The sequence below is a fragment of the Anomalospiza imberbis genome, chromosome 4 (genome assembly GCF_031753505.1).
Source record: "Anomalospiza imberbis isolate Cuckoo-Finch-1a 21T00152 chromosome 4, ASM3175350v1, whole genome shotgun sequence".
Classification (NCBI taxonomy): domain Eukaryota; kingdom Metazoa; phylum Chordata; class Aves; order Passeriformes; family Viduidae; genus Anomalospiza; species Anomalospiza imberbis.
Genome location: NC_089684.1, coordinates 22,010,157 through 22,037,549, shown reverse-complemented (window position 1 = coordinate 22,037,549; position 27,393 = coordinate 22,010,157). Strand labels below are relative to the sequence as shown.

The 27,393-nt window shown below is 46.4% G+C and overlaps 1 protein-coding gene and 1 long non-coding RNA gene across 5 annotated transcripts in view; one reads left to right on the top strand and one right to left on the bottom strand.

Annotated features, from left to right (window-relative positions):
• CXXC4 (CXXC finger protein 4) overlaps positions 1-16,457 on the bottom strand; it is a 28,899-nt gene extending 12,442 nt beyond the window's left edge. Inside the window, exons 1-5 of one of the 4 annotated variants that reach the window (XR_010998153.1) lie at positions 16,150-16,422; positions 15,914-15,990; positions 14,754-14,886; positions 11,085-13,560; positions 9,105-11,054 (exon numbers count right to left, since the gene is read on the bottom strand). Coding sequence is in view for 1 of the 4 variants with exons in the window: in XM_068187474.1 (XP_068043575.1) it covers positions 12,304-13,383 (1,080 nt within the window). In the remaining 3 variants the exon portion in view is untranslated. Of the gene's footprint in view, positions 1-9,104; positions 11,055-11,084; positions 13,561-14,753; positions 14,887-15,913; positions 15,991-16,149 lie in introns of those variants that run through there. The other 3 variants (XM_068187474.1, XR_010998154.1, XR_010998155.1) reach the window with 3 other exon arrangements.
• Positions 16,458-17,246: 789 nt separating this feature from the next.
• Positions 17,247-25,125, top strand: LOC137472404 (uncharacterized). The gene is made up of 3 exons (XR_010998152.1): positions 17,247-17,735; positions 19,168-19,436; positions 25,005-25,125. It is a non-coding gene; the product is annotated as an uncharacterized lncRNA (long non-coding RNA).
• Positions 25,126-27,393: the final 2,268 nt, after the last annotated feature.

Here is a 27,393-nt window from a genome sequence, read left to right as displayed (position 1 = left end):
GAGAGGAAAGCAGCCTTTCAAAGTATCTGCAGCCCACTTTGTTCCGCTCATAAATATACATTACCTACAGCAATGACTTTGGGGAAAACCTCATGATGCTCAGATTCAGCTCACACACTCTCCTTGAATGTTTTTCTTCAGGCAAGGAGGCTTGGGGGCAAGAAACTAGTGTGTGAACTGCATCCCCTGGAAATGCAGAAGGAAAAAGCAGAACCCAGCGTGTGGCACATTTCTCCCAGCTGCTCTGCCGCCTGCCCTGGAGGTATGCCAGGAGACCCACCACGCTGACCCCGCACCAAGGGGGCCAGCTGTGGCTGCAGGAGGATGAGTGGATGAGGCTTTGGCACACGTGCACACCAGCTGGCATAGGGGAGCTCCGTGCAGGAATAGCCCTTGCCTCAAACTGCTGGCATCTTCCCACCTAGCTGCAGGCCCACAGGAGGGATGCGCTGCCCCAGCTCTGGACGCGGTGTGAAACAGTCCACGAAGCTGCCGCTCCCCACAGCTGCCAAAATCCCTGGCTGCCCACTAACGCTGTGCTCCTGCTCACTGTACGAGTTATCAGGCAGTAACAGATGTCCTCTAATAACAAGCTTATTATTGGACTTAGCAGATAAAAAGGGACATGTACGCTGGGCCAGATGTTTGGGGGTGAGCTTTCTTCCACAGCCCACCTTAAAATATCTCTCCCCATACCTGAGCTACAGGCCTGTCTCCCTTCATACCAAGGATGAGATTTAACATTTATTTTAAAAGTCAGCTTTATTTGCTCCGAGAGGACACGCATCTGCGTGCTGGCAGTTATTTTTCCACTTGCGCTGCATATCTCTCAGGCCGTATTTGAGACAAACCAGATTTAGAACATACCAGATTAGGAAAACTCATTTGACTTTCTCTGCCGCCAGCTCCACCAAGTGAAAAGTAAACCTTTGCCACAGGACATTGCAAGTAGAAATTTTTAAAATGTACTCCTAAGTCAGGGTCATGGTTTGAAAACCCAGCTCTTCTCAAATAGCTCAGAGGTAACCTCAGGAGATTTCAGAGGAGTCAGCTGGGGAATAAAGCATTTGTGCCAACGGCCGTGGAGACCTGCCACTGTACAGCCGGATCCTGCCACTTGGACTTGACATCAGCAGCGGGTCATAGCTCCTCAGCCAGATCAATAGGATTAGTCAGAGAAGTAATGTGTTTCTCCACAGGAGAAAAAAGGAGCAAAGGTAGCCCTCATTTACATTCACTGCACACCACAGTTTATTTGATATATTAACTTTTTTCACTATATAGATGAGATCAAATTTGGGGGAATGGGGTCCTGATCTGAAAAAATGAGTAATGCCATTGGGGAAAACAGACAGCGACTACAGATAAGAAATCATAAGGAATTTAGACTAATGCTGTCAAAGAAAAAACAGCTCAGTCCCAGGAAATGCTAGTGACGAGTCCCTGGAGCCCCCCTCTGTGCCGGTGAGCATCACCTTCAGCTCTGAGGAGAGCAGCTGCCATGCTCCACCACTGGCCTCAAGAGCCCCAGGGGCCAGCTCGAGTCACTAAAGCACCGCAGCAGTGCGCAGAGGGTACCGGCACACGGATGCAGGCAGAGCCCTGGGAAGGAACACACCTCCTCTGCCCATCCCGGCCCAGGCTGGGCGTAGCTGGCTGGGGACGCCTTCCAGCACGCTCCCTCCCTTGTGCCAGCGCAGCCCTTTTGGCCAGCGAGCCGAGGGACGGAGCCAAGTCTCCACCTCTGCCGTCTCGCTCGCTCCCGAGGGGGACACGGCTTGGCCGCCGGCTTCCCCGAGCCTGGCATCCCGCACGCGGGGCTGGCAGCGGCGGGCAGCCGGGCCGGGACTCCTCCTGCCACCTGCCACCTGCCACCCTGGCGCTGAGCTCCAGCTGGCCACACCGGCCTCAGCCGGGGCTCCCAGTGCCTTCCTGCCAAAGGCAGCAGGGAAGATAGCAGAGGTTTGGCTTTTGGGGTTAGGGGTCTCCTACATCTCACTGTCAAAGGGATTCGCATTTCTTTCCCTATTTCTACATCTCTCTCGAGCAGTTCATGCAGTTCCTTCACCTTTTCAGCTGCCCCTGTACCTGAGGGTGGAGCTGCTAAGTCTGCTGGAGTGCCTACTCAGCTTATGTGACTATTTTGCCTTTTTTCATTTATTATTTGCATTCCAGCAGCATATGAAGGCCTCAGGCAGGATGAGAGATTGTTTCTGTTGGATCTGCCTGCCTGGCCTCTCAACCAGTAGGTCTGGCCTGTCTCCTGCTTTTCAGGAAGGGCTCATATAAGCTTTAGGAGTGTTACTTCAGAGCCAAAGATGATGCTAAGGTCAGAAAAGGTGTAATTCAGTGCTCCCATACTGACTGTGGAAATTAACATCAGTAGTCAAATGCTTTATTAGCAGAAAGCAGAAAGCTCTTGTACTGGCAAAAGTTTTATAGAGAAATTCTTGGATACAAGTTTGTTACCACCATGCAACATAAAACCCAAGACTCTACAATGCACAAGACACCAAAAATCAAATATCCACACCAATGCTCAGCTTCTGCTTTTGCGTAGGACCTGTCTGGTTACTTCTGCTGACTTCTGTGGCAGACATTATGAACTAGAAGTGTGCCTGCCTACTGCAATGGATGTACCATGTGCATACACCTCCCCCTCTCTCACACGCTGCCATTCACCTTCTCCCTAATCAAATCTCTGTGAAGACCATCCATCAGCCCCTATCATTTATCCTTCCCACACACACCAGCTCACAAAACAGAATTATTCTTGTTAACATTCATTCCATTAATGAGAAATCCCTGCTGGTTCATCATCCAGTGGTACAAGTCTTTGCACTCACAGGCTGACATCTCTATCATCCTCCAAACTGCTGCCCTGGGGTACAGTAATCTCTTACAGACTGGTCTCCAAGCAAAGGAGAGGCACGTTTCTTAGTACCAAACCTAAATTTAAATCTCTTTCCCCTTGAGTTGCTGGGGTTTCAGTATCTTTTTCTCCTGCATGGAACCTAAAATCAGCTATGATGCCTCATTGGTTAGCTAACTGCTTCTGTCCTTTGGGATTTTTCATATGCTGTTGATAAAAGAGCCAGTGAAAAATATATCCATTAAATTCTTGGTCTCTGCTTGCTTGTTTCTTTTTCTGCAAAGCTTGCAAAAAAAAAAAAAAAACACCAAGGAGAAATACATAAATACATCACTCAAATGCTCAAATGCAGCACTTGATATCTGAGCTGAGGGATTATAACCAGCCAATGCCTAAGACCCATCACAGGTGCCAGTTTGGCTCTCTTGTAGCCAAGCATCAAGGTGAGCACCATGTATTGTCTGACTCGATGCAGGAAGAGGAGCAGCAACACGCTCTCATACAACAGGTCGCCACAATTCCTGACTGGTGAGGGAAATGTTAATACATTCTAAATGGTTTTGAATTCCATTTTTCCCAGGTGTGTCTTCTGAAATTTGCAAGGATGACAATTAAGACCCATCTCAGTAATTATTTTCATGACACTGTGACCTCCACTGGACTTTGACCTCCAATTTACTCAACATCAGCTTCCAAGCAACCAGCCAACCATTTCACCACCTCCCAGAGCTCAGATGAACTGGTGATGTAGAGGGAATGGGTTTTACATCATTACTAAGACAGTGTGACCGAGTCCTCTCTCACCCCCTGCCATGTGGGTCACACAACCCTTCCAAATTTGTTTTGTTCGCTCTAAAACTAAAAGCCTTTTTTTACTAATACTACTCGCATATTTAAGAATGTATAGTCCTTGCCTCTCCTTTTCTGTTTCCAACATCTTTAATTACTCTCGCTCTGCCCACCTTGTAGCTTCTACACAGACTCTGAGAGCTCTTCAGTTCTCTTCCAAGCCTGTAACTGCCAAGGCTGCTGCACCCAATCTCCAATCCCCCATCACAGTCAGGATGTGTAGGACAGATGTCACTGAACTGCAGTTGTTTTGGGGTATTTTTTTCATGACAATGGGGCAAATGATTTGTGTTAACACAGTGCCAGACTGATATGCTGTCAGTTTGCGCCAGCTTTCCTAGGAAACACAGTACACACCACCAAAGAAACCTTTAAGACCAAGAAGTCCTCATGCAAGAAGTCATTTTCAGCCTCTCCTTTGCAAGCTTCCCCTCTCTCTTTCACATCTGTTGGCTTTTCTGTATGTATACCTTTATCATTTTCTTACCCCTTGAATAACTTGTTTGGATGACAAGACTCCACGCATACCAAATGCTCACCCTGATATCAAAATACTCTCCACAAACTCCAGTCAATTTTTAAGAATTAATTTAAAAAACTGGTTTATGATATCAACAAGGGCATGGGGAAAGCCCTGGTTACTCTCATCAAGGTACCCTTCAGCTCTGTGAAATCTTGGCCTTCCCCTACAGAAGTTTTGGGAAGATTGTTACTGGTGAGCTCTTCAACTGCCTCACTTGAATAATAATTTGTTACTCATAGCAGCAAATACACCTCGTGCTCTTCTCAGCGAGGGAAATGTCACTGTATCTCAGCCCTACCACTGCACCCTTCAGTGCTCAATCTGTCCCAAGGTAACTGAGTCACCCCTGTGGAGGAGCAGGCACCCCCTCACTGAGGCTTCAGATCAGTATAACCAAATCTCAGCCACTCTAGAATTCTCTTCTGTTTGAGCACTTTGTAGCTCTTCTTTCCTCCTCCTCTGCCCTCATCTTAAGTGATATCCACCCTGAACACCCTTGGATTTACCCTATTTTCTAGTATTTATTAAGTTCTTCTCTCCACCTTAAATTTTAATACTGGTTCTCCACTTCCTAAACCAGTGAATAATCTCTCTCATCTCTGTCACAGACAGCTTCTTAGTCAAATACATAGAAAGATAACTTCTAGTCAAATGAAGTCTGATACCAGCTAGTGGGGATCCTACATAGAAGTACAACATACACCATGACCACAGCAGTCTGAAGCAAAAAATAATCCTGTCCTGAGAGAGGTGCAAAGTTTTAAAATGCCCAATACTTCAGAAATTGAGATAAAGAAAAATACTGAGTAGAGCAGGGAAAAAATAAGATCCTATGGTGAGTATGGGAAAGGCACTTGATGAGTATGCTGCCTGACAAGAACACAGTATCCGTCATGACCCAGGCTGCCTTTATTCCTTTTATGTTCTTGTATCTCGCTTGGCACCACTGTCTGGTTAAATAGGAAGGAACGGAGAAACTCTGGAAAACTGTAAAAGAATTAAACAGGCTTCACGCATACCTGGCTATGGATTTTTATAGTGTTAATTAAGAGGATGCCGAAGAGTTCCAGGGAGGAGAAAATATTTCCCATAATGTCTGAGAGTAGAAGTTAACAAGCCTGCTGGGATCTTTTTAGCCCCTGCAGAGCTAAGGCTTCAACATTATTAAATGGCTGTCGCATCTAAAGTACAGTGCAACATAACTCAACACACAACAGAAAGCACAGGATGCTGAAATGGGGGATGACTTTAGATTACACCACAGACTAATTCAATTTCAGGACAGGTGTTTGCATGTGACTGAACAAGATACGACTGTGGAAAACAACAAAAGTACCCAAAAGAAGAGAGAAGGCAGACATGTAGTCAGGGCTCTCAAATAGCAAAAAAGGTGTCAAAGGAAGTTGCATGCTTCAAGACACTGTGGTTCAGTACAATCATCCAGATGAGCTATCAAAAACACAGACACTACAGAAGCAGAGAAATGCTTTCCCTGGGTGGTGGCACTCCTCAGAAGACATGGTGTCTGCTGCCAGTTTTTAAGCATGTAGTTGGTGGCTTAGGAATTATTAGCCACCAAGGCTACAGTGACACAAGTTACTTACTGCTCCCAGCTTGCTTGGGTACATCCAAAAAGCTTATCCCTATGCTGCCATTTCCCATTAAAACCAGCGATCAAAAGGATTATGCTGTATTTGATGAGTCTTTAAGGTGTACATTCTAGGTTTGCCTACTTAGAATTATTTCACCAAACCTAACCCTTAAAATATATGCATGTTAAGAGTTGTAAGATGACTAGTTTTCTTTTTAACAATACAAATGTTTAGGATATTTGGAAAAGACATGTTCTTAGTCATTGCCATGCATAAATGCATGACACAGCATACAGAAATTAATATCAACTTTTTTTTCAATTCTTTAGGGCACTTTTTTTTTTTTAAACCCAAAAAGCAGTACCAGGATGTTGTTTTCTGACAAAAAAAAAGGTTCTGTTCCTTTTCTTTCCCCAGTACAAAAGGATTGCTTGCTGACATCCTAATCCATTCTTCAAGTGAGCAAGGTCTTCCCTGACTTCAGTAAAGGTGTTAGGTGTGCACTTAGCAAAGAGAATTGCATGGAAAGTGACCCCAATAATATGATCAAACATAATCCGATAATATGAACAAACATGAATAAGCAGACAAAAATTGAGACTGTTCCTTACTGTTAGCCACCCCTGATCGGTGGTATGAAGCATGACATTCACATATCTACCAACTTAAACGAAGCCTCCTTATATGAATCAGGCATGATGTGTATAGTCTACAACAATTTGTACAAACACAGAATTGGAAAAGATTTTCCAAACATCCTGTAGCTGGCATAGGACTCCAAGTCATGATGGTTTTATGTACCTCTAACTGAAATATCTAGTTCAAAGTGACCTAGATTATTTGGGGAAAAAAAAAAAGAAAAGGAAAAAAAAAGACACTTATGCTGATTACTGCTGAAAAAAATCCCAAACCACCCTCATTCATCATCTTTCTCAAGACACATGTAGCTTGCCCAGCCTAAACAGTACATAGAGATTTCATTATGTCAGCTCAAAAAAAATAGATTAAACAGTCACAACACTGAAATCCAGAGTCTGGCACAGAATCTTGATGTTCCAAAGGCATAACCTATACTAGTACTTAGAAAACCATGCAAAGAACTACTGAGTGCAATCAAAATTCACAACCACCACAACCAGTTACCTCTCTCACCATACAGACAATTTCACTAGCAAACAATCATAGTTCAATGATTTAAAGCAAGCGATTTTCAATGCAAGTAGAAATCAGTGTTTGTATGAAAGAAGCTGTTAAGTCCCTGACTAGCCTACAATTTTGCAGAATTTCTTGAAATTCTGTTCAGTTCAGTACCAAATCCCACCACTAAGAGATTTTCTTAGGCAGGAGTAAATTCATTTTTGCCCTCCCTTAACAACAGTCTGCACAGTGTGTCAAGCAGCCATTTATACTCTAAACTGAACAGCAATGTCATGGGGTTTGGGCACTTCCTCTGTTTTGCAAGCATCACACGAGGAAAGGGAAACAACAACATATGAAATGGTAAACCAGGCACCATCCAACCACATTTAAGAGGAAATCACTTGCACTCAGTCATCTGCCAGAACTGCAAGGACACCAAAAGTTTGTCTCCTTTGGGCTCTAAACATATCCCTCCACCCCATGACTCCCACCAACTGCAGCACATTCCTTGCCCTGCAAGACATGAACCTAACGCAGAAGGTCAACTCCCTTCAAGGAGATTTCTGAGCAGCAGTCAGGCACTGGTGAGCAAAGATGTAGCTGCTCTGGTCTCTGCTGGATGTGGCAATAGGAGGCCTGGTGCTGTCCCCAAGAACCTCCAGAGGTCAAAAGGAAAACCTCATAATTGAATGCATGTTCATCCCAGACATGCAGTATCTGAATGAAAGTGACAAAACCTCATGGTAAAATGTTTAACAAAGGTCAGATCTAACCCTGCCTCTCACTTCTTCCCCTCCCTGCTCACACTGTCACAGCAGGATCATGCATCATGTTGGAAGCCCCAGGCATGAGCATCACAGTCACCCAGTGAGGGCTCTCTTATGGTGCTAGCAGCCAGTTCCAGCACTCCCTGCAGGCTCAGGCCTGGGAACAGAAGAACAAGAGAAGCCTGGCAGACCACCAGGGTCACAAACAAGGAGGAAAGAGAGATAAAAACAGCTTTCAGGGCTGATCAGGGCTTTGCAGCCAATGCCAATGTAAATTACGCTCGGGGCAGATGGCAATTCTTGCTCCAGCTGTAAACGCCCCGGAACAAGGACTGCTTTTTTGCCCTTGTGCAAAGCGTTTAACACATGCACACAGGGAGCCTCAGCCAGATGGAGGGCTACGAGACAGTGGCAGGCAGGAGAGACAGCCTGTCATACAGCAGCACTGCTGATGTTTAGGGATGAACGGCAACACGAGCTACAAGGTGGTCTTTCTTTCCACCTTCCAGTTAGCCCGCTGGATCGTGTTAGCCGCCTGCTTCTTATCAGACTTTACAGGTCCCCCTCACCACTGCTCAATTCCATCGTGCCGTCACTTAACTTGTGCATGTAATTTAAAGCCAGATAGACAGCGGGGAAATTGCTTCCTCTGAGGCCCCTACTAATTGACCCCTATCCACAGAGCTCAGCAGTCTTCCCTTAACAGCGCTTGCACGCGCTACCGCAACACGAAGTGCAAGTTCGGAGGTTGCCAGCGCAGCCTCTCTCCCCTGTGGCAATGCCATATGGTGTTAAGACTTTCAGGATCAGACGCCGTTCCTGCTGAAATCAATCATCACAACCTATCCCTGGAGAAGGCCATCTCAAAATCCCACTGCCTTGAAGCGCAGCTCAGCCAAGTGCCTCGGATTTGGAGGCTGGTATTGACTCAATCAGGTTGGTATGCAAGCGCTCACTTTAATAGTGCACATATCAATTAGCTGGGCTGTTACAAAGGGAGCAAGTGGTGCCCGCTATGATGACAGCATGCCTAAACAGCTGATATTTCACATTTGGCAGGACACTTCAGCCCCTACCACTGCAAGTCAGCCTCTCTGCCTGAACTTGCTGTCATGCTAATGAAAATGAGCACTGGGGCAACTGAGATTCATACACTGCATGGGGTTCGCTTAAAAGAGAAAAGGATGTAAACTACCATCAGGCACCTAATCTTCATAACCTGCAGCAGAAGTTACCGACGTGTGCCCCAATCAGAGGAAAATAAGTAGTCTCTATGGGTAAATAAAGATTATGTCTCTTTAAACCGACTGTAAATCTGAATGAACACAGAATATACATACAAAAGTAGGCAGCGTGCAACGTGATGTCAATCTGATTTTTATAGATTTATTTTTGCCGTACATAAAATTTCCTAGTAATAATAACATTCTATGAAAAATACTAGAGCATTGGGACATTTTTAATGTGAAAAACAGTACAAGAAAAGTAGGAAAAAAAATAATTCAAGTGTTTTAAAAAAAATGCTGGGTGAGAAGCATTCCATGAAAAATGCAAGGGTCAGGAACTGGAAAGCATTCACGTGAATCTGTCTTCAACTCCATATACTATCTTTGAGAGTTATATCCTATGCCTTCATTGCATCAGTAGAAGAGATTTAAAGGAAAACAAGAGAAATGGTTTCTGTGGGGTCAGCGAGTTTATGGTTTATTGGTATTTTTCTAAGTTTTCATTTGTTTTTAAACGTGGTTCCACCCCCCCACCGTAAATCACCCCTACACTTTGCAGCCACTGTCGAGCACAATTCACAAATCACCTAAGTGTGTAGTGGAATGTGAGCCCCTCAATCCCTGATGCATATCCATGGGAGGGTGCCAAGCGAGGTGCCAGGGGACCATCCACACAGAGCAGTGTATTCCCCAGGAGCACAGGCCAAATGAGTCACTCCAGCCACTCACTCTGTAGGGAGGCTGCGCTTGCCCACCCCCAACATCAACACCGCTGCTGCAGGGTCCTTGTGGAGGCCCTGTCACACTCTGACACCCTTCCAGCTGGTGGCCGCACAGCCAGAGCACTGCTGCTGCACCTGTGCTGTAGGCAGCCCTTCTGTCACTTTATTAATTTTAATTTTTTATAAAGGAGAAAGAAGATATAAGGAAAACAACCATGTAAATAAGTTATTCTTCCTCTCCTACTTACAAACCACACTTCTGTAAAGAAATTAGCCACATCCTGTGACAAAACTTTGTGATGGGCCATGACCTGCAGAGAAGTGATGTGTTACTGACATCTCCACAGCTGGAAAGAGAAACCCGTTCCCTTCGAGTCACAGTACAGCAGCAGAGGAGCTTTTGTGTTTACGGATCTGACAGAGCACAAACAGGAGAGAGCAAGTAGGGGAAAGAGAGAATGAAGAAAAGAAGTGAAGGCAGGTGGCTATGAGAGCACACGAGTGGCTAATTAAACCACAGGTTTTACTAGTCACAGTGGTTAAATGATTTTAACGGGAGGCATTCTCATAGCACACCTGAAAAGTTTTTAACACTTCCAAACACCTTTGTCAGGAGCAAGGAACTTCTGGAAATGTGCTCAGAGATGCACACAAACCTACAGGAAGATCTGATAATGTACAAATGTGTTTCTTCCAGAGATAGCTCACTTTCTGCACAAATCGATAAACCATCAGAACCTATCATTTATCACAAACATTAAATCCCAGCAGCACCCTGGTTTGCAAGCCTAATAAGGGAACTTGGCACACAAAGGCACTCTCAGTACTGGGTAGTGTGAGGGGAATTCTCCATGCCTCTGGTTCAGGGAGTCTCTTTTAGGCTGTACTCAGCATTAATAGACCAGGGTGTTAACTATCCTTTTTGCAAACTTGCTACAAAACCAACAAAGGCATATTATTGAGAAAAGCAAGAGCTGAAAACCCAGTCCAGTTTCTATCCCCTGGAAAGTCCATCCTGGTTTTTGTGTTAGCAATGCTGGGTTCACCGTTCACAAAAAAAGACTTAAAAGGATGCAGAGCTACAAATTAAACTTTCAGCAAGGACAGTTCACTCTTGCAAGAAGAAATTAATTAGTTGTTTTGATGAGGCTGGTTAGGAAAGAGTTAATGCTATCAGCCAAATGTCAGTGAACCCCCAAATGTTGCTTTTGTTCCATGACAGTGTCAATACCAACACTATTATCTCAATTTATTTAACACAGAACAAATTAATTGGCTCTAAGTGTTGCTTTTTCCCTGGAATCCCTCATCCCATCTCTTCTTGGAGAGAGCTCCTGCGAGCAATGAGCAAGGGAATAAACCGCTATGCAAACACACACAGGCGCGCACACACACACACACACACACACACACACACACACACACACAGAGGGAAGTTGCAATTTCTCACTTAGTTGCTGATTTCTGTGACTACAAATCTTGGTGTCACCTGCCACACACTACTCCTCTGTACTAAATCCATCATCCTCGACACCTTCAGATGCATCTGAGACGTGTGTCGAACCAGCAACACTGTAATTTTTATAATGACAAGGAATTAAGTATGATTACTAGTCTTTCCTCTCACTTGTTTCCTTCCCCTAACGATATCATCCAATTGCCATTTTCCTCATGGTTGTGTATTTTGGTTCCCATTGTCTGTCGTACCCAATACAATAACCGAAATGTCTGCGACACTGGATCTGCCTGTCTCTCGCACGTCTAGCAAATCTGAAAACCTGTTGTTACAGCTTTGGGGAACACAATACATTGTCAGTTCCGAGGAAACGTTGTAAAAATAACCGTACATACAGTTCAGTGAGAAATCAGTTCAGTCATACCTGTGCTATTCTTCCATTGGGTTTAATACACCTTGAGCAGGTTATTTCATAAAAGACATTGCCAAAGAGATCACTTGGGTGCATTTCACCTACTACTGGGCTCGGTGGCCCGTTGTCTGTCTGGGACACACTGCTACCAGCCAACCTGGAGATGAACTTGCCATTGCTTTCCCTGAACTTCTGACAGCGAGAGCCTTGTGTTTAGCTAAAACTTTCCCTTTCCCACCTCCCTGCTCCTACAAACCGCCCCGAATCGTCATGATTGCCATTAATTAAAAAAGAAAAACAAAAAAAAAAAAAAAGGGAGAGAGAGAAATTAAAAAAAAAAAAAAAAGAAGAAAAATAAAAAGGACCCAGAGAGCCAGCAGTCTTATGGAAACAGCACGGCAGGTAAACCAGGTTAGCATCGTTCCGTAACGGCCACGAGCTGGCGGGGCGGGGGCCAGCGCCTCCCGGCCGTCCCTCCTCGGCCCGGGGCAGGGGGCCAGCGCCCGGCTCGGCGGGGCGCCGCGGGAGGCGGCGTTTCTCTTCCCTGCGGGGCGGAGAGGGGCGGGCGGCGGGGCCGCGCCGCGGGGAGCCGCGCCCGCGGCGGGGGCTCCCTCAGAGCCTGAAGGAGGCCTCGGAGAAGGGATGCTGCATCTTGAAGCTAGACAAGAAGCACTGGAGGGGCGGGGGCAGGGGGTTGAGGAGGGACGGCGGGAGGCTGGGGAAAAAGAAATCATCTCCTCTGACCTCTAACGAAGTGCCCGGTTTTTTCTTAAGCTCTTCACATTTCCTAAATTTGCAGATCTGGTGTCCCGTTTTGCGGTTCCTGCAACTGCTGCAGACTCCACAGTTGATGAGCCGCTTGCAGGGCACGCACACCCCGCAGCGTTTCCGCTTCTTCTTGGCGGGGTTGCCCGCCCCGGCCCCGGCCCCGCCGCCGGTGCCTCCGGCCCCCCCTCCGCCTCCGCCGCCACCGCCGCCGCCTCCGCCGCCCCCCGCGCCGGCGGCGGCGCCCAGGGCGGAGGCGGGCGAGGCCGAGGCGTGGCTCTGCGGGCAGTCCGCCAGGTTGGCGATCTGGAAGGCGCTGTCTGTGACGGCGGCCGAGGCCGCGGCGGGAGAGTGCAGGGCCGTCATGACGATGACCCCGGGGGGCAGGGAGAGGCCGCCCAGCGCCGGGATGGCCGAGAAGGTGCCGACGCGGTCGGGGAGGTTCATGATCTCGGCTTCGGCGGCGCCGCACTTGAGCTTGTTCATGCACTCGCCGGCCAGCGGCCGGCAGTGCTCGGGGGCGAGGGTGGACAGGAAGTTGCCGTTGGCCATGGGCAGGGCGGGCTGCTCGGCCGGCGGGCAGCCGGGCTTGCCCAGCCGCTGCGAGTCGCTCCGGTGGTGCATGCCGCCCCTGCCGGCGTGCAGCGAGGAGGCGGCGGCGGCGGCCGCGGAGGCGGCGGCGGCGGCGGCGGAGGAGGAGGAGGAGGTGGAGGGTTTCCTCGCGCCGCCCGCCGCGCCGCCGCCGCCGCCGCTGCCCCAGAGCATGGCGGTGGCGGCGGCGGCCGTGGCGGTGTCGCAGTTCCAGGGGGACATGCCGATGCGGGCGGCGGCGGCGGCGGCCGCACTGGGGAAGATGGGGGTGGTGATGCGGGCGATCTTGGCCGCCTGGGGGAAGGCGCCGCCGTTGGTCTTGTAGAAGGTGGCGAAGGAGCGGTACCTCTCCATCTCCGAGTTGTAATCCACAAGGCTGTTGAGGGCCCCCTCGGGCAGGTGGCTGTCCTTGGGCAGCCCCGGCGCCTCGGGGTTGGGGCCGCTCTCCACGCACACGTTGGTGTTCATGATGGCCGGGGCGGGCGGCGGGAAGGGACGGGACGGGGGGGGGCTGGGGGCCGGGGGGAGAGGGACGGGGCGGGGGGGGGGTCGCTTAATCCTCCTCCTCCTCCTCCGGACGCATCCCCGCGGTCGGTGCTTGGCCGGGCAGCCGTTCCTCCGGCATCCTCAAGGGAGCTGCCGCAGCTGAAACACAAAAAGTCATTTCCGAGGGGGTGCGCGCGCGGGGGGGGGCGCTGACGGCCGCCCACGGCCACCCCGGGGGAGGGGAGAGCACACACGGGTGGGGGGCACACGTCGCCGTACCCGTGGGCAGAGGGCTCGAAGCGCCGGCCCGGGTGGAGCAAGCCCGGTCCCGGGACAAGGTGGGGGGCGGGGGACACGACACAGGGGCCGGGAGCTGCTCACCTACTAGCACCGGGAAAAATGAAAAGGCAGGGAAAAAGAGCGGGGGTGGGGGAAGGGGGGGGAATAAATAAAAGGAATTCGAAAAAAAAGAAAAAAGAGGGAGGTGGGGGAGGGAGCCGCCAGCTGCCACGGTGTCCTTCTGAGCCCGGCGGTCATTAGCTGCCTGCCGGCACAGCTGGCTCCGCCGGGCGCTGGTTGCGGCGGCACCGGCTTCCCCGGCCCCCCCGCCGCCTCTGGGTACGGGGGGGCTGCCTGCAGGCCGCGGGGGGCACGGGGCTAGTTTAAAAAAAAGAAAAAAAAAAAAAAAAAAAACTTAAGCAATTTCACAGCTTGTGATCCCGGCGCCTGCAGCTGTACTAACGACGGAGTATTTAGGAGTATTTATCCCAGCCTCTCGGGGAGGATTCCCCGTCACCGCCGCCGGGGGCTGGGGACACACACACACCGAGACGGGGACAGCCCCTCTGTGGGCGCCGCGGGGCACGGGGCTTCGTCGAGAGACAGCCCGGGAACGCTCGGGAGGGCACGTCGCTGTACCTGCTGAACTAGCCCTCATCGGGGAAAGATGGCTTTCTGCTCCAGGCTAGGAAAGTTTAGGAGGGGGCTAAGGACATGGGGTCCGTTTTATTTCCTACCGCCCCCTTTCTCCCCCAGGGAGGTGAATGGGGGTATTTTAGTTCATGGCAATGGGGAAGGTATATTATGGCAGCCTGCACGAACTAAAGCAAAACATAATTTAAAAAGCCCTCAGTTTATGAACACTGCCTCTTTGTTTTCCAGATGCTCTACCTGAATAGTTCAGATATTTCCAGCATCTTTTCTGATGCAGGGCTATCAGAAACGCTCACTCGTGAGGCACTCGTGGGGCTACGTATAGTTTCCAGACTCTGGTATGTTTAGTTCAAAATGGTTATCAATTACGGTAATTACGATCATAATTAGATTAATGAACCGTTTGCAGCCCAACCTACCGAGTGCAAAAACTTCGTCTTCTCCCAACGCTGTGCACTGAAAGCGGGCTTTATGTAAACAAATCCAGATGAAGGGAGCGTAAATCTACAGAAGGAACCTCACCGCCGGCTGCACTGGGGACTGGCGGGCGTCCTTCCGTCGGGAAAAAAAAAAAAAAAAAAAAAAGACCCCGAGCTCGCAGGAGCCACCTCTGTGTTTCCACGTCAGGGAAAAACCCAGACTCTCGCTGCCTTCAGAGGTCTAGTGGCAATACAAAGGCTGCCCCGGAAAGCTCTAGGCTAAGCGTCGTCTCGTGGAGGGATGCAAAGGATTTGCTTACAGCAAAAAAACCCAAAAACCTCTCCCGTTTCCAGAAAGGAAAACCTAGCTGCATGTCCTCGATAACAACTACTCAATGAAACTAGTTTTGCCAGCCATGTGTACGAAAGCCACGCATCTGGTAAGGAATGAAATGTTAGCGTTCAACCCTTTATGCCAGAAGTCATATGCATTTTCTTGCCCTATTTCCCCCTGCATTAAACTGGCTTCTCTCCACAAAACCTTCCCTCGCTGGCTACCTTTTCTCTCTCCGCGATCCCCTCTCAGGCTTTATTGCCACCAGCAGCGAGAAAATGATGGTGCCCACCAACCGGGTCATTATTGTTTAATCGATGCATCTCCGGAGCATGAAAAGGGTACCCGAGACGCAGTTATTGATTTCCCTCCCCCTCTAACTATCGCCCTCTTTTCCACGAATGAAATAAATAAATAGAAATTGCTAGCCGGGCTTTGCGATTCTGTCCCTGCTTAAGCTAAATGTGACCGTGCATGTTCAGTATTGCATGTCTGCTCTGCCAAAGACAGAGAGATCAAAGGTCATATTTAAGATTCAGGAGGAGGGGCGGGTGCAGATTAATTAATAAATTAATATAGCGACGCCTTTTATTGCCCAAGTCCAGCATTAATCTACTTTTACGATCCCAGATAACAAGAACAACAGAAAAAAAGAGCCCCCGACAAACCCACAAAATTAAAAAAAAAAAACCCAAACAACCCACCCCTCTAAAAAACCCCACAACTAAAACCCGAAACCACACACACACACAAAAAAACAAAAGAAAAAAACCCGCGAAGAATAAGGGGGGAAAAGATGAGGGGGGAAAGCAAACCAGTCACTTACCAGGCTCTTTATTTGGGGGGGCTTGAGTGTGCAGACGCTACCAGCCTGTCTGCCTTTAATTAGTTGCACATCAGTCCCTAACACAAAGAAGAAGAAGAAGAAGAAAAATATCCAGATGTGCCTTGGCAGCTCCTCAATTACAACTTTGATACTTGTAAACAAACTGCGAGGGGCGGTGGGGAAGGTGGGGGGGGGCGGGGGGGATAAATTAAGCCGCCGATCCACTAAACAAATACCTGTAAGTGGCTTTTTTTCCCCCCTCTCTCTCTCTCTAGCTCGTTGCAGAGAAAGGAGGAGGAGGGGGGAGCAGGGGAGGCGGCGGGGGGCGAGGAAGGAGCAGGCACAGAGGGAGGGCGGGCGGGAGGGAGTGTGTGTGTGCGTGTGCGCGGTGGTCTCCTCTGCCGGCGCGCTGCTCGCCGCCCGTCTCCCGGCGCCCGCCCTCGCACACAGCGCCGGGAGTGCGTGTGCGTGTGGCGGTGCGGGGGAGGGGAGGGCGGGGGCGGGCGGGAGGCGATCGCCGCCGAGGTGAGGGAGCGCGCCGGGAGGACGCAGGGATGCGGACACCCGCCGCTGCCGCCGCCGAGCGCTGGCAGGGCCGCCGCCGAGCGGCGCGCACGGGCCGCGGCGCAGCGCCGGGGCCGCCCCCGCCGCCGCCCCCTGCGCTCCCCTCCCGCGGCGGGGGCGCTGCGGCCGCGGCCGCCCGGTGCGGGGCTGCCGGCGGGGCGGGGCCGCGCCGCGCCGCAGAGGGGAGGGGAGGGGGCGGCGGGGAGGGCGCGCCCCCCGCGCTGCGCCCTGTCACCCTCCCCGCGGGCGGGCGCGGAACTGCCGGCAAACTTTGTGGCCCGGAAAGTTTGCGGAGGGGAGCGGCGGTCCCCCCGCCCGGCCTGGCCCGGCCCGGCTGGAGCGGCAGGCCGGTGCCCCGGTCAGCGCACGGCTACGCAGCATGTCATTTTTCACACGCGTTCGCAGATCTCTAATGACTACCAACCCCCGCGTACGCTATGATGTTTTTTTCAGACGCGTGAGGTGCTGCAGATTTCAGGCACATTTAGGCGAAATTAAGCCAGCTAAACCGTGGATGTTACACAAAGCGTCTCGGCACTCATGAGAAGTTCTTTCTCAACATTTGCCCTTTGCAGGTGCCAGAGCCCAGGAGGTGCATGGCACCTGTCCGGGCAGTCCACACGAACCCCACACCTGAAGTGCCAACATTAAAACGCATCTCCTAACAAGCCGCTGACGTACAGGTACGGCATGCACAGTACAGTTCCTTAAAGAATTTCAGCAAACTATGAAAAAAAGCCAGCCAAGCCCACCTGCCTTCCCCGGAGTTCTTGAAAGCACAAAAAAGGCCTATATTCACTGAATAAATTATGCATCGCAAGTTCTTCGTCCAGCCCCTCTTGATACCTCCAGAGTGAGCGCTTATACTTACAGAGCCATTGCTGCAGCCTGGTGCCGCCAGCGTGGGCACTAAGCAGTTAAGAAATGGATGTTTCTGCCAAGAAAAGAATTTTAACCGTTTGTAAATTACAGAAAAAGAAGGGGAAATTGCACTGTTTCATTGGTTCTATATGTAAGTAAATGAAGGATTTATGTGCAAACTGAAGTTTTATTTCCTTCTGCTCCAAGCTGAATTCAAGCTCGGGGTACTCAACTCTACAGAATTACCCAAGGGAGAGCACTGCAGGAACCTTTTCCCGGGAGCAGCAAGACAAGGTCGATTTGAGCAGTGGGGTTTGGCAAGGACCAGCAGCCTCGTGGCCAGTTCTCCATCAGTGAGACTGACTGGTACAGATGAGGGACAGTTTTGGTCAACCAGGTAGGTTGCAGATCTGCAAGAAGTCGTGCCCTGGCACTTATGTTATGGATTTGTACACTTTATTTGGAAGCAGTATAGTTTATCTAGCTAATTAGCTGCCTCTAACCACACAATATGCATTTTAAAATACCCCCAAACATGGATTTACATAATAAAGCATAACCTCCCAACAAGCTAGTATCATCCTTTATGACAGTTCTGCTGCCTTTTTCAAAGTCTTTTTCTGTTTTGATACATTTTTACACAAACTCCTGGGGGGGGGGGAAATACAAATGAGGGGAAATGGTGTTTCAGTAATGTCACAAAGTGACAAAAAACAAGAGCTTTTCCTGTTGAGGTTCATTCCCTACCACTTTTCTCCCAAATTAGTTGTCAAAAGCCATATGCAATACTCCAAACACTGAGGACGTTTTTCAAACACAGACTTCTCCTGAACTCCAAACTTCCTTTAATCATTACTTGTGTCTCACTTAAGCAATCCTTTCCGACTTAATTTATTACTCTTGAAGGAGTTACATTTTTAATAACGTAAAAGAGGAAAAGGGGAAAACTCTGATAATCTTTTCTCATGCATAAGGAAGACCATTTCATGTATTTTTTAATTGTCATGTGAATTAAATTGCAGTGCTATATATAACCTCTATATATAACCTTTCTACTCCAGCCTGTAAAGTTGTACACTTTTTAGGTGCTGGGGAAGAAGTGTGGTATCCAGTTCAGATGTTTTGGATTTTTTTTTTTCTGAAACCTTTTGTTTAGTAGAGTTTGGGGGTTTTTGTTTGGTCGTATTTTTGTTTGTTTGTTTGTATTTTTTTGGGGGGGTACGGGGTGGGGAAAAGGGGAATTTCTGGGGTTTGTTTTGTTTTTGGACACAAATCCGTTTTATCCTGCATCCTACCCTCAGCCTGGAAGCTGAGGAGGACTGTTATGTTCAGGAGTCTATTGGTGAGGTAGATACATCTGTCTCATTATCTAGAAAGCAATTCTAGATTATCCTTTTTACCATAATCCGTGCTTTCATGGGAGGGACAGAAAGTTAAAAATCACAGGCTCTGATTTTTGTTCAGAAACCATTCCTATTTCCTTTTTAGCAGGAATGCAGCTAGAGCAGTATGTTGTGACATGGAAATATGGGTGCTGCCCTGCCTTGTTAATATTGACGTTGTTCTGAAAGAAAGTTGCAAAAAAAGAGAAACAAACTGAAATTCACATTCAGTTCTTGTTCATTTTGTTACTGACTCTAGTGTGTATCTACAAAGTGACCACTGTAAATCTACCCAGATCCATCAAGTAATATAAACATTGTACCAGAAACAGAAAAAGGAGGTGAAGCAAGCCCTTGGGGAATTCAGCAGTTTATTAGACTGCGAGCTGGAGTTTTGGGGTTTTTTCTAATATCATTACTCTTTCCTTTCTTGTGCTCTTTTCCTAGGCCTCTTAAAGCTCATGGATCCACTGTCAGGGCTGGACTCTGACCCTGTTGCTGTGTTTGGGTTCCCTTCTGCTGGGGCCAAGAGCTCTAAACCGGACATGCTGCAATTCTGGTTCTCCTCTGTGTGGTCCACGTGGCACACATCCTGAGCAGGCAAACCTTGGGGTCGGCTTTTGTTACAGACAAATTGTGGATGGGGACTGGAAAAATAGCTGCCTCTGCTCCCCTCCCTTTCTCATGAGGAAATCTCCTGCCTTGAAGTGGAAATTGTAGGTTTATATTCAGGACCATGTCCTTTTACCTGCCTGCAGCTCTGTGCCGCAACCCTTGATGAAAACAGAAATAGTGTCTCAGCTGTTTTCCACTCTCAGGAAGAAACACTTTTCTGGCACAGCCTTTCTTCTAGCACCAGTCTTGTGGGCACTCCGAATGTACGGTCTTTTCCTTCTTAGATGAGGGTAAATTAAAAAAGAGATGCAGAAGTTTTCTCTAAATTCCCAAACCAAATTCTTTTTTACTTCATTGGTGCAAGAAACACGTGGAAACATCTTGTACACCATCCACAGCCATAACAGCAGACCCGCACCCCTGCACCATTGCCTGCAATCCCTCATAACTCTTTAACATCCTTTGAGCTACAAATTATTTCATGGACTCTCAGGGACCTGGGATCCACTCTAACCTGAAAGCTGTCTCTTTGTACAGCCATGATACCAAACCCAGGTCCTCTCAAGCTGCAGTTCATCTCTGTGACTTACAGCAGTGTTAGGCACTCTCCTTCCTTCCTTCCTCTGTAGATGCTCACCTTCCTGCTGGCACCTGTGTTCCATTCCTCCTTCTCATAGTTGTAGCCAGACATGTCCTATTCACCTCCCTCATACCTGCCCCTCTTGATTTCCACACATGCAACCCATCACAGCTGCCTGACAAAGGGGGATGCTTCACTGTTTGCCAGCTGCTGTGGAATTCTTGTATCAGTAAAGGGAATGACCAGGCACAAACTAGTTTTTGTGTGCTGCAAGAAAAGACACCTGAGAACTGCTGAAAAGCGCTATCTGCCAGCAAAAATCAGGGTAAATCCATCTATTAGAGTTCCTTGCTTTCATCCAATATTACTGAAAACTACTCTCCTTTAGTTTGAAAGGAAATGCAGTGATTACCCCCTATTATAGACACCTACAAATATTTACTAAAATAATGTAGCAGTGGGATTTTTTTTAAAGTTATCACAGCCTAAACATTCCCATTACTTTGAATATGGTTTGATTCTGCTTCAGGTACAGACATTTTCCTGATGCTTCCTAGGCAGGAATACAGATTGCTGATCCCCAATTATGCCAACTCCCAGAGGGCTTGATCCATCACTGATGCAAGTCAACAATGCAGCTCTGCATTTGATAGGATGCTGCCTGATGAGAAAGAGCAGTGCCCAGGAAAAAGAAAGCACACAGGGATCCTTATTGTCTCGATTTTGGGACTCTGACAGGACAGAGATGGAGAGCTCTGAAACCTGAGTCCAAAGAGCTGGCTACTAGAACCACCTGGATTTGCTTAGAGCAACTCAGTACCTCCAGGTGTCTCTCCCCTGTGACTGACAGCCCATGTCAGTCCTACAGTTTAATTTCTTTATGGTCCTTAAGAACCACCCATTATTGAGGTGGACTTGAGTGGCTTTTACCCTGTGGATGCTGTATGAATCTAAATGTCAAGCCAGAGATGTCATGCCAGCAACTAACAAGGGGCTTTAGAATAAGAATTCCCTGGCCAGCACACAGTAAGCATGGGCTCATTCGCCTAATCAGCTTTTGGGCTCCTCAGTGCTAAGGCTGCATTCTGTTTTTTTTCAAATGGCATTGCACCAACACTCTTCTGGGGCAGCTACTCAGAAAGTGTATTTGTTCTTTCAGGGTTTGCATGTCCGCCCCAACCCCCCCCCCCCCAAAAAAAAAAAAAAAAAAAAAAAACAACCAACCAAACAAACAAAACAAAACAAAACAAAAAAAAAAAAAAAAAAAAAAAAAAAACCAAAAACCAAAGAAACCCTGTGAGAAAGGTTTGAATCACTGCTGCTAGTTCAGGATGCCTGACAGTTTTTCTTTCCTTTTGGGCCCTATTTTCAGATACTTCTCCATTTGCCAGGTTTTACCTCTCTGATCTAAAAGTTCCCTGTTTGAGAAGTATGCAGTCTATAAAACCATTCAGCTGGTTTCCAGAGTTCATTCTTAACTAACACATTTTCTGTGCTAAAATAATAGCTATCCAAGAACTACTTTTCTAAGGAGCTGTAATGCTTTTGCACTTAGAAGGAAAAAGTTTGAAATTTGAAATTTGGTCATCATGAACATACCTCATTTGGCCAAATTGCACATATTTCTGAGTTATAAGAAAGAAATCTTAGTTCACACACAAGAGAATTGCTAGAAGTGCAATAGGGAAAAATTCTCTGAAGTGTCTAATTCTGGCTGATCTTTGAATAAGAGTCCTTCTGTAGATACACTACCTGCACTGAAACTGCTAAGTGGTGTGACAGTAGCAAAAGGTCAGCATCACCCATAGAGTATTCAAATTTAGTGATCCCTTTTATCAGATTATCAAAGCAAGGAAGATATCCCAGAAAATGGAGACCAACTCATTGATGCTTGAGAAGCACATAGGTATCACAGAGAGAACCTGTACAAATATGGAATTTGCAATTCCAGTTTTGGAATATGGTTGTGTGGAACTGGGGCAACTGTGTAAAGGAAGAAAAGACTGATGCTGAGAATGGACCAGGGACTAAATGAGAAAACAATCCTGGGGGGAGACTAGTATGCAATCAGACATATGTACAGAATTGGTACAGTAAGGATTTAATGGATAAGCTCAACTCAGCCATCTTCTAGATTTCCAGCACTTTAGTCTGTGACCTTTGCAAACATTCTGGAGGTTCTATCTCCTTGGCTTGGCTGCCTTTTATATTTTGGTACTTGTCTTGGAAGTGACAGATTTTGCTTTACCCTTGTGTGTAAGTTTATGATGAGCAAGTTCCACTTTCACATTTAGTAAATCAGGGAGAGCAAAGAATTAATTAAAAAGCAGAGTTTTGTCTGCTTTTACAGACCATCTTCACCATCTTCAGATGAATGACAGCCATCTCATGTCAGGTTTTAATATCACTGTGATCAAACACTTCTGGTAAAATACAGCAATGAAAAATCAAGCTCATATAACTGAGCTGTGATTTTGGCCCTGGGATGCCCAGGATAGCTACATCAAACTATTCCAGGTTCCGTTGGTCTGGAAGGGCATCTGAAAGCAAAGTAGTAAGTACTTCAAACTTTTTCAGTACCTCATAAAACAACAAAAGAAAAAGCAGTGTCTGCTTCAGGTAATTTCTATAGGAAGGGAAATTTGAGTAGGGTTTTTCTTTAGAGAAAAGTCCTTTCTATGTAGTTGTGATGTTCCATAGCTTTGGCTACCTCTTCATCGAAATAGCCCAAGATTCTGCTTTCATCTCAGTTCTCACACTCCGACAAAAGACATGTATATTTTACTATCCAGTTTTGTTAATGCTTTGCTCCCCTCATCTGTTGTCACACTTTCACTGTTAAGACTAGTCTGAAATAAGCTTATGTTTTTAAATACTTGACTTCACATACTGCTACTATTTATAGTGAAGGCTTCCTTGGGAAGAATGACAATCACTCATGACTCAAAGATGGTCTCAGTGCCAGAAGCACTTTGTATCCTTCTATAGGCCATCATTCTGACTTACAATAAGCACCAGCAGGCAGTGGATGGCCATTTCCCTTACTGTTCCCTGAGGTCATGTTAATCATCCTTCGGCTTTACTGTCAGAAGGCATAAAAATGGGACTCCACTGCTGCACAATGTAGGACTGACGGATGACCCCAGAGAGTACTGTTGATCCTCTGCTGATGTCCCCAGAACCTGCTTCTTTCTCTGATTTCAGAGGTATTCTACAAATGAATAGGGGTGCAGAGACCAGCTGGCTTCTCCACACATCAGGTGGTTTAGAAGGTGCTTCAAGTAGCTGCATGCTGACAACACAGTGTCTGGCATTTAGATGACCACAACTAAGCACCTCCTTTGTAAGGCAGGACATTCAGCAGCAGGCATTGTCTCACAGAAAAGGTAATTGCTGAGGTTTGGATAATACCAGTTTCCATAATTTTACCACTGTTACCCCAGTTCCCTGAGTGCTTTTCAATAGTCACCTACTTACAGCTGTGGACCCAGAGGTTCAAGAAAGAGGATGCTGGGAAAGGGAAATGATATTCCAGATGCCAATGCGTGGTCAGAAGAATAAACTACAATCCCAAAAATGGCAACAAAATGTAAGCTACTGGACTTGGGAAGAACAAGAATGAACACAGTGAAAAGCAAACACAAAACCCCCCCAACAAACTGGTAAGAGTCAAAGAAATATGGATAAAAAGGTATTGAGATGATTTAACAGGAAAATCAGGGCAGAACACAACACAGAAGGCACCACAAGGGACATGAGCAAACTTTCTTGTTTCAACAAGATAGCTATCCTTTCTCACGCATGTGCAATCCTGTCCAAATGTGCTGTCACAAATATTTTAAGCTGCTCTCTCCTGCCAGCAAGAGTTGTTATCATGGCAGCCGGTGCTGTGCTGCTGAGATGAGCCCCTAGAGAAAGCCCTCTCGCCTCTCACTCCTGCGCTGGTGTGCTGGTGTGATTCCCCGCGACTCCCGGCACACCGTCCTACGTGCTTGGAATGGCGGGCACGTTTCACTGAGTGCTCCAACCCCTTCTCGGTGTAACTTTAGCCCCCTTGAGGAGTCACATACCTGCTTTACACTGCGTCTGCAGAACAGAAGAAACAAAGCCCTGAGCGCAGAAATCTTGTTAAAACATGCTATAGGCAGACCAGGAGATTTTATCAGCCAATTGAACAAGGACCAATATACCTTCACTCTTGAGCATATGTTTGTTATCACTGCTCTGCTGAATCTGCTTCATTCCAAGTTGTAAAAGCATTACTCTAGGCAGATGACAGAAATGCCCATTGTTGATTAATGTTACTATTTTATTACTCTTAGTTCTTAATGGCCCAAGACATTTTGGGTGATAATTGAAATCAAGTAACAGGGTTATTTCTTTTATACCTGGACTGTATTTTACCACAAAATAAATGTTCTCTCAATATTTTTGTATGCAGGGCTGTCTATTGATCTATAACACCCATGCAAATACTTTAGGGTAGAACGCCACATAGTACACATACTGAGTTTTCCTTAACACTTCTCAAGCCTATTTACTATTCAGGTTTGCTGTTACACAAAGCAATAAACTGACCAAAAAACAACTGGCCTTATAGATATAAAGTCAACATTAAGGCTTTAAGCAACAATGTTGTCAAGATATCTAGAAGAAATTAGTTTATCATGCATAGCAAAGATGGGTTTCTTGAGACTTCTAATGAAAGCTGATATAGCCATTATCTGATTACTGTAACATACACTCAATCATTAATACAAAAGTCCTCTTTAATGATCTTCATTTTATGCCCACAGCCATCCTAGGAGGAAGCCAGGAGGTGGGAAGGGAAAGTAGTGCTTCTTGCTTTTGTTTATGCCAATTCTAATGGGGTTGTGACACTGAAGAATGCTAATTTGAGACTGATGTGTATTTCTTGGCCCTGATCACAAGATGTGGGTCAGACTTATGCGAGGTCAGTAGTATTTGATGTCCTGAGGGCAAGATGATGCTATTCAAGATTAATATAGAGGCTGTGTTGGTCTTCTCCAGTCCCAGGGAGCGCTGGTTGGCCCATTAAGACAGTGTAAATCCATGTTCTCTATTGCAGCTGTGCTGAACTGAGTCCTGCTATGAGAAAGGAGCTGTGCCCTGGCATCTACATGGAAGTGATGATCCTGCTCTTCAGGAGAAAAACCATGGAGAAAATAAAGATGCGTAAGGGGTCTGGTTCACTGTTGTGATTTTGCTGCTGGCTTCTGCTAATAATTTGTTCTCAGGTTTTAAAGAATAGATCCCCCCCAAAAAATTGTTGGCATCTGGCTCAATCAAAACAGAAGAAGTCACAATAAAGAAACTATCTTTCAAAAAAGGTGAGGACTGTGTTCTCTGAATGTAGATTTTTTTCAAATTACTTTGGATTTTGCAGATTGTTGTTATTATACAGCTATTTATGAAGAAGCATTATTGCTGTCTTTGTCATCAAAAAAGCCTTGAGAACACAGTCTGTCACCTAGGATTAGTATTACCACAAAATAAATGTTCTCTTGATATTTTTGTAGATGTTTTCACAGGTCTCTAATGTTTCACATTAGAGAACCTGAACCCCACTATTATTGCAAATTAAAATTATTTAATGGTTGTGCCTGTGAAAGAGTGTTGTTTTTACAGTTGTCAAATGTCTCAAACACTGATAATTTTGTTTAACAATACATTATTTTCCTTTAGTTCTTCTAGGCATACTGCAAGTGTTATCTTATGATTCTTTAAATCTCTGTTATTGTAAAAGTAGCAATATGCCTAAAATAGGTATTGATTTTGCATCCATAAAGTAAGATTCTGAGAAGGCCAATTATCTGTTTACCTCAGAAATATTAATGTCTTTATGCACCATTTAATGCATGCTGCAAGTTGTAACTCTTTGGACATACTGTGCATCATTTAAGTCTTGTGTAAACCTGTAGGTTAAATGGTAGAATAGTCTTGTTCTGAATCAGGAATTAAATGCATCATTCAGGAAGGCTTCTAAACATCTTGACTTTAATGACTAGAACAATTTAGACTTTCTTTTTGTTAAAGTCAGCCTCAGAATTAGCTTTTTGTTGCTCCCCCTCCCCCACATAATTCCTTCTCCTTTCTGGAGATTCTCAGCTGCTAAAACCCACCACTGCCAAATCTGCTGCAAACTGTGGACAAAAGAGAAAGTTCAATGAAGCAGCAACACTTGAGTTTTCTGTTTGTGCCAGGCTGTGTCTGTAAAACAATCGAGTTGCAGCATACGTGTAGAGTATGTAAAAGAAACGAAACATTAAGAAATGTATGTTTTCACACATTGATGGGGTACTAAACTTCCATGTTTTCCTACCATATGAAATTTGTCACTGTGTATAATTCTATCTACATTCCTCTGGTTCACTTCCTGCTGCAGCCATGACAAATGTCCTTTAATATTTAGGAATTTTAGGGTCATTCATCTTTCATTTCTGTTATCAAATCTGTATTTCAAATATCTGTCTGCATCCTGCTCATTCCAGTGTGATGTATGAATCTACCGATAATATATGCACCCCATGCTTAAACCCGTAGAAGCATCCAGAATTGAGTTCACTGTTCTCTTTGTCTGATATTCTTCCTTGACCACTGCACCCCACAGCAATTCCTTCAGCACCATCAGTTCGACTGAGTTTCCTCTGTTTTTGATCCAACTCAACAAAACCATCCATGTTTCCTAACAAAACACTGGAAGTTTATGAATGATTTTTGCTTCCAACAAATGTCTGTATGTACATTTACATATATATACAGTGGCCATTTGCTTGTGCTATGATCCTTGGGAAGACCAAACCTGAGCTATCAATAATGTAACCTACTTTAGAGTATGGGTCACAGATAAGTCTGACTGGCATCTTAATGATTCTTATCTCTCTCTCTTGACTCAGATTTATATGTTAGGAGGTGAAGACAGGTAAGATGAATCCAACCCATACTGCTGAAATGTCCATTTGCAATAATAAGGCTCAAGCATCAAGTGATGTAAGATGTGCAGGGAAACAAGAGGTTTCCTAAGTGCAATCTAAGACTGATTCAGAGAAGACCCAAAACTAAAATACTGATCAGATTTACAGCAGATTTAATTTAAGAAGCAATACAATTATTAAGGTGGTAAGAAATGATAACAGGAAGAGAGGAGAAGATATGAGCATTAGTAGGACAATCATATCTTAACAGCAACTATGCTCACTGGGGTAGTAGCAAATCAAAGTTACTACTACTACTTTGATCAAATCAAGGTTACTACTAGGTCTGGTTCATGTATGATCTCTTTAACTATAAATAAGGTCATCTCTCAAATTACCTATCAAGCTAGGTTCCTTTGGCAAGGTGTTTCCTTCAGGCATTGCAGTGAAAAATTTGTTTTGAAGAGGAATTTAAAAGGTAGATGCAGCTGGCATGGATTAGAGATCCTTATGGAAAGAAAGAAAATTAATCTTGTCATGGGA